Source organism: Sinocyclocheilus anshuiensis, unplaced genomic scaffold (genome assembly GCF_001515605.1).
Source record: "Sinocyclocheilus anshuiensis isolate Anshui unplaced genomic scaffold, SAMN03320099.WGS_v1.1 scaffold1643, whole genome shotgun sequence".
In the NCBI taxonomy this organism is placed as follows: Eukaryota; Metazoa; Chordata; class Actinopteri; order Cypriniformes; family Cyprinidae; genus Sinocyclocheilus; species Sinocyclocheilus anshuiensis.
The window spans coordinates 68009-75027 of NW_015549657.1; the positions used below are offsets into that span (position 1 = coordinate 68009).

The 7019-nt window shown below is 37.1% G+C and overlaps 1 protein-coding gene across 1 annotated transcript in view; it reads left to right on the forward strand.

The window, feature by feature from the left end:
* Positions 1 to 1311: 1311 nt before the first annotated feature.
* The window catches only part of LOC107660251 (immunoglobulin superfamily DCC subclass member 3-like), an 18919-nt gene continuing 13211 nt past the window's right edge, over positions 1312 to 7019 (forward strand). Inside the window, exon 1 of the mRNA XM_016449518.1 lies at positions 1312 to 1360. Coding sequence (XP_016305004.1) covers positions 1312 to 1360 — 49 coding nt within the window. The remainder of the gene's footprint in view (positions 1361 to 7019) is intronic.

Sequence of the window (7019 nt, forward strand, 5' to 3'; positions counted from 1 at the left end):
CTAATTTGAACAATGCCTGAAACTTTGTACTATGAGCACTTCCTGTGTTTATTTGATTAATTGCTTGTTGTATTCCTCAATTGTAAGTCGCCTTGGATAAAAACGTCTGCTAAATGAATAAATGTAAATGTAAACACACACACACACAAAGTATATATATACAGTGGGTACGGAAAGTATTCAGACCCCCTTAAATTTTTCACTCTTTGTTATATTGCAGCCATTAGATCAAAAGGGTGCTTCTACTAAATACTGAGCAAAGGGTCTGAATACTTAGGACCATGTGATATTTCAGTTTTTATTTTTTAATAAATCTGCAAAAATGTCAACGATTCTGTGTTTTTCTGTCAATATGGGGTGCTGTGTGTACATTAATGAGGAAAAAAAATTAACTTAAATGATTTTAGCAAATGGCTGCCATATAACAAAGAGTGAAAAATTGAAGGGGGTCTGAATACTTTCCGTACCCACTGTATATACAGTCAAACCAAAAATTATACCAGATATAATTTTTGATATTTTTTTTACTAGTGGGTGCAGGGCACTATAGTTCATTTATGTACGTGAGAATAGCAAAAATAAACTGAACTGTGACATATTATACCCCCAAAAAAATTATTCATACAGTGGACTACCGGTAAAATTTGGGATCAAAAAACATTCAGACACTTTGACCTGACCATGTTTTGCTTAAGTGTTTTTTTCTTTAATTGCTAATATGACCATTTTTCAAAGTAATCTGACATTATCAAGAAGATTTTTTTTCTGACACAGTTTAACTCCGAGTTCTTGTAATATTTTATTACCACTTTCTAAACTATAGCGAATAAACTGTTATATACAGTAATGTGAGAAATGTTGAAGGTGCCTGAATATATATATATATATATATATATATATGAAGCAGACATTATGATTTATTTAGTGGTTTCCACTTCTTATTATAAAAGGAAAAATTGAAAATTAGCCTGTTTAATAAAAAAAAACCTAAAAGATGAAGAAACACCCATTTACAACAGGAAACATCATGGTATTAGCATCTGATCTGTAGTACTCTGCCGGACACCGGTACCTCTGTGTAAGGGGCGTGTTCTTGTCTCCAGCTGCTCTCTGATTGGCTGGTGACGCGTGGCCCCGCCCAGCTGGAGTCTGAGCGCATCAACAGAGCTGCTGATTCTCACACGCGCTCAGTGACTCTGAGAGGAATAACGTGAGGAATATCTGGAGGAGGAATAAAGCAGCACTGAGGAATATTCACGTTTAATTTGATCCGTCATGAGTTTATAAAACATCATCCAAACAGCAGGAATCATGGAGAGACTCTCAGCACTGCTGCTGCTGCTGCTCATCACAGTCTCAGGTGAGTCTCAGCTTTTACTCTTTCTCTCCTCAGAACTCCTTCATCTGTCAGCAGCGATGCTTTGTTTGTTTGCTTGTTTGATTTTGGTTTATTGATGTGTTGGGAAATATCAGTATAATAGTTTAGAACTAATAACACTGTTCATTTCATTGATTCAGTCACTGATAATGTAAATATTGCTGCTCATATGCAAATAAGTCATGTGTTATTAACAGAGTTATTCATTAAGTCTTTAATGAGTTCAATTAGCAGTCATTAGTTCATCTGATCTCTGTGTAGATTCATTTGTTTCATTCTCACTTAGGAGAGAAATTTATATTGAATTGATGTTAGATTGATAATTTATTGTTAACTTTATACTATATATATATATATATATTAGTGCTGCAGCTAACAATGAATTTGATAAATAATCTGTTGATTAGTTGTTTGATTAATCAGATATAAAAGCATTTTATTGAATGTGTGTTGTCTGTTGTTCTCCTTTAAAATATTGAGTCATATGTATATCCAGAACAATCAATAATTACTTCCATTGTTGATTATTTTCCTTTATTGCTTTTCATTGATTAGTTGGTGCACCACCGATTTATGTATAATTTCTTTATTATTTCAATTAGAAAATACAAATAGTGTGTTTGAATCCAGAATGATTCTCTGTTGGCTGAATGATTCAGAGTCGCTGCAGGAGCTTCTGCTGAAGTTCATGTTCATGAGAGTGAGACAGACAGACCTGAGGCAGACATTGACCCTGACCTTTGACCTGACCCTCATTTTCATATGACTGGGCCTTTAGGGTCGGGGTCAGACTGAGTGGGGGTTTGATTGAGATCTCATTATAAGGGCCTGTAGTTCTGCATGGCAGCTGCTGAACACAAACACACACACACACACACACACACACACACACACACACACACACACTCACAGGCCGCACATGGTCATGGGGTTAATCCAAAAGATCTACACTGTCTGTGGTCAAACTCTCTGTGTGTGTGTGTGTGTGTCTGGAACACACACACACACACACACACACACACACACACACACACACACACACACACACGTGAGCAGCAACTGATTCATTTTCCTACTTAGCACCAGAATCTATTCAGCACTGTGGGAACCAGATCAGTGTCATGAATATGATGATTTGTTAGTGAAGACACACACACACTCTCTCTCACACGCACACACACATACACACACACGCTCACACAAGCATAATATGAAATGCGCGTATGATAGAATATCAGTCACACAAACTCCAGCAGTACTCATAGTTTTGATGTCTCACTCTCATTAATGAGTGTTAATTGAGACAGACGAGCCGCTGTAAGTCTCATTAGACGCTCGATTCTCCCGCTGAGAGTCTGAAAGCGTGAAGAATCAGGACAGACGACTCTATACACGCATTCACTCCATCCTCATCCTGACAATAATAGAGCAGCGATTAAACTCTCAAACCACACAAAATAAAGTCTGGGAATCATGTCATTATCAAAACATGTGACTCTCACACTGCTGGATAAAAGTTTGGAATAATTTAGATTTCTAATGTTTTTGAAAGAAGTCTCTTCTGCTGCATTTATTTGAGCAAAAATATAGTAAAAATTGTGAAATATTATTACAATTTAAAACAGCAGTTTTCTATGTGAATATCTGTTAAACTGTAATGTATTTCTGTGATGCGCAGCTGTATTTTCAGCATCATTACTCCAGTCTTCAGTGTCACATGATCTTCAGAAATCATTCTAATATGCTGATTTGCTGCTCAAGAAACATTTCTGATTATTATCAATGTTGAAAACAGTTGTGCTGCACAATATTTGATAAATTTTATTTTTCAGGATTCACAGATGATTAGAAAGTTCAAAAATAAAATATTTAATTTATTAGAAATAAAAAACGTTTTTTACATTATAAGTGGCTATACTGTCACTTTTGATCAATTTAATGCATCCTAGATGAATAAAAGTATTAATTCATTTTTTTTTATTAAATCTTACTTAGCCTAAACTTTTGAATGGTTGCGTATTTATGAAAACAGCCCTAATCTGATAAATGCAATTATAATGCGTGAAGATATTAAGATAATATAAACATTAACATCATGGTTTTTTATAAAGAAGCCGTGGAGCAATGTGAAAGTGCTGTACAAATAAATTTGACCTTACTTGAATCAATTCCATATTCATATATTATGATATTTGCATGGTACTACCAATATTACATATTGGTAATGCCAGTATTAACAATTTTACACATTCAAAAAGCATAAAAATGGTACTGTCAACTGTGGTATTTTTGTTGATGGTGTGTTCTAGTGATCTAGTGTTATTGGATTAAGAGGATCTGTGAGGTTTCACTAATAGATTCAACACATTTGACTACGGCCTGTGACGCCGTTTTCCTCATAAATAGCCTAAGTGTGGTTCTGTCCTCGGGTCACATGGTCACACAGACGAATATTTGACATTCAGATTTGTTCGTCTGAGCAGCAGATGCCACAGAGACGGCATTAATGGCGTTTTTGACGTGTTTATTGGCCGCTGAAGTTCACGGCCACTCCAGAGACAATGAAGAAAGCGGGAGGAGGAGCGGCGGATTCTCTCATGACCTTTAGGATCTGAGGTCACGGTGTGCCGATGGGGGTGGAGCTGCTCTCTGAACCCATTTATCCAGTGTTTACGGCTGAGGATGGGCTGCTATTGTGAGCAGAAAACAGCTGCAGCTTCAGACGCTCCAGTCCGTCTCATTCAAACACTACAGCATTCAAAGTTACTAAGTCTCTGGAGTTTGAGTTCATGTAGCAAGCATCACTGAATCTGATCCAGCACAGTTCTGGGCCTAACCATAGTACACTTACTGCATAGTGCGCACTCTATAGTGTTCAACAGCAGTGTGCTGTTTAATTCAGCTCTCAACGCAGACTGTTTGCATTAAAATGCCTTAAACTTTAAGTCTGATCAAAGTCTGATCAAATGAGTTTTAACAAATCAAGTGCATTGCATTGTGGGATACCGTACAATCACTATCCATCTGACTTTAAAGTGCACAAGCATTTAGAGCGGCAGATGTCAAAACTGCAGCGTGTTATAATAAACAGAACATTGTCATCCTGGATGCTAATATAGTTGTCTCTACGGTTATTGTTATCGTCCAGTGAATGCTAATATAGTTATAAATATCGTAATAGTTCTTGTTATAGTTATCGTTATATAACTACATTTCGGTTCACACCAACAGATGATAACTGTAGTTATAGTTATCATTATAGTTATGGTTATAGTTATTGTCCATTTGTGTGAACCCTAATATAGTAGTTGTTATACAACAATGTTATAGTTATTGTTGGTTCAGGCGCAATTATAGTTACTGTTATAATTATTGTCATAGTTATTGTTATATTTATCGTTATGATTATAGCTATTGTTATAGTTATTTTTCATTGGTGTGGATGCAAGCATGGTTATTGTTATCAGTACGTTTTAGTTTTCGTAAGAGTTATCATCAGTTTGTGTGATGCTAATATAGTTATTGTTCAAGTTATGATTATAGTTATTGTTAGTTTTCGGTATAGTTATCGTCTTGTGTGGACAGTAATATAGTTATAGTTTTTGGTATAGTTATTCTCTGTTTGTTTGGACACTAATATAGTTATATTTATTGTTATCGTTATGATTATAGTTATCGTTATAGTTATTGTCTGTGTGGACGTTAATATAGTTATAGTTGTTGTATTTATAGATATCGTTATGATTGTAGTTATCGTCTGTTTGTTTGGACGCTAATAGTTATAGTTATCGTTATGATTATAGTTATTGTTATAGTTATCATCTGTTTGTTTGGATGCTAATATAGTTATAGTCATCTTTATATTTATGATTATAGTTATCATTATGATTATAGTTATGGTTATAGTTTTCATTATGATTGTAGTTATTGTTATGGTTGTTGTTGTAGCTTTTGTTAGGTTACCGTCTGTTTGAGTGGACACCAATATAGTTACAGTCATCATTATTATTATTATAGTTATCGTTATTGTCATATTTATCATTATTGTTCTAGTTATGATTGTAGTTGTTCTTATAGTTTTCATTATACTAGTTATTGCCCATTTGCAACCTAGGCTCATTGGAAATACGTGCCTCTACCTACATTTCTGCGAAACTCAAAAAACATACCTATACATACAAATCGCTGCAGTTTCCAGTTGAAATGAACACTAGAGGCAGTAAAACTCCCACAACTTTTATTCCTTTTCACACATTTACAGGTCCACAGTTTCGATTAACAAAGCCTAATTTTTGCATAATTACTTGAGGAATATTATGTTATGAATTCAAAACAATGTAAACATGCTGTGAGATTTGAAAACTGATGCATTTGAACGTTGTCGACACATATCCAGCTTCATATGCATGAGTTTTCTAATTTGATAGGTTTGCTCGGTAGCTCACGCGATACGGCATTGCACTTAGGTGGTGAAGAGTTCCGGTTCAAAACCCTGCGAAACTACGATTCGACAAAACAGCTCAAATCCACAAAAGGAAGTTAAAATAACACGGCTGCATCAATGCCTCAATTATATCACTTTTGCATTTGTTAACACTGTCAGGGAGGTTTAGGGTTGGGTTTGGTGTAGGGGATATTTCCAACATGATAGAGCATTAACTTTTAGCAACACTCCTCGAATATTTGAATTATGAACCACTGCAATACATACCTGAAGCAACGTAATACAAACACAGCAATAAGTTCCTATATCAACGTAACAAATAGGTGCCAGGGTCACGTATTGAACCTGCATTTTAGCGCCACTCACTGGACATTTCACTTTGAAACTGTAGCGAAACGTGCTGTGAGGTACATAATAACGGTGCTGCAGAGATGCATTTAGATGCACGTATTTCGAATGAGCCTGGGTTGCCCATTTGTGTGGACACTAATATAGTTATATTGTTTTAGTTATTGTTATTAGTTATCCTTATAGTTATAGTTAGCATTCTTGGGAATGTCTGTTAAGTCCCATGATTCCAGGCAGAAGCTGCTCTCTGGATCCTGTGTGAGAATTTGATGAGGTTTGCGTTTAATTCCTGTCAGAGAGAGTCTGATGGACAGACTGAAGTTCATCTGGTCTGAGGAGACCCGGCTCATGTTCTGAGGTCAGACTCCGGTCCAGATGCCAGACGAGCGCAGAGGTGCATGAGTCTGGTTTTTCCGTGCGAGCGCGTTCAAGTTCAAGTGTGACCAGAGTGTTTTGTTGTGTGTTTGGCAGCTGCGAGGGGCGGCGTGCGGCGCGTTTGACTGATGCGGTGGCATGGGAAAGTCACCCTCGCGCTGCGCCACGGGGCGGAGGAGGGGCAGATGGCTCTTCAGACGGGGCAGGAATGATGGGCCGGGGCAGATCTGGAGGGTGTGTTTGTGGGGGGGTCGGGTGCGGCCGCATTGTGTGGCTGCTTTGGGCTGATGGAGGGTTTTGTGTGTGTGTGTGAGTGCTTCTGAAAGAGCCATCAATCAGACGGCCCAAAGTCAAGTTTAAGTTCAGTGGAGATGAATCGCTTTGATTTAAGACGCTCTAAATCCAACCAGCCCTGCCGCCATCACATCACATCAGCTACTCAAGCACAAGACAAACACCATCTACTGATGCAAG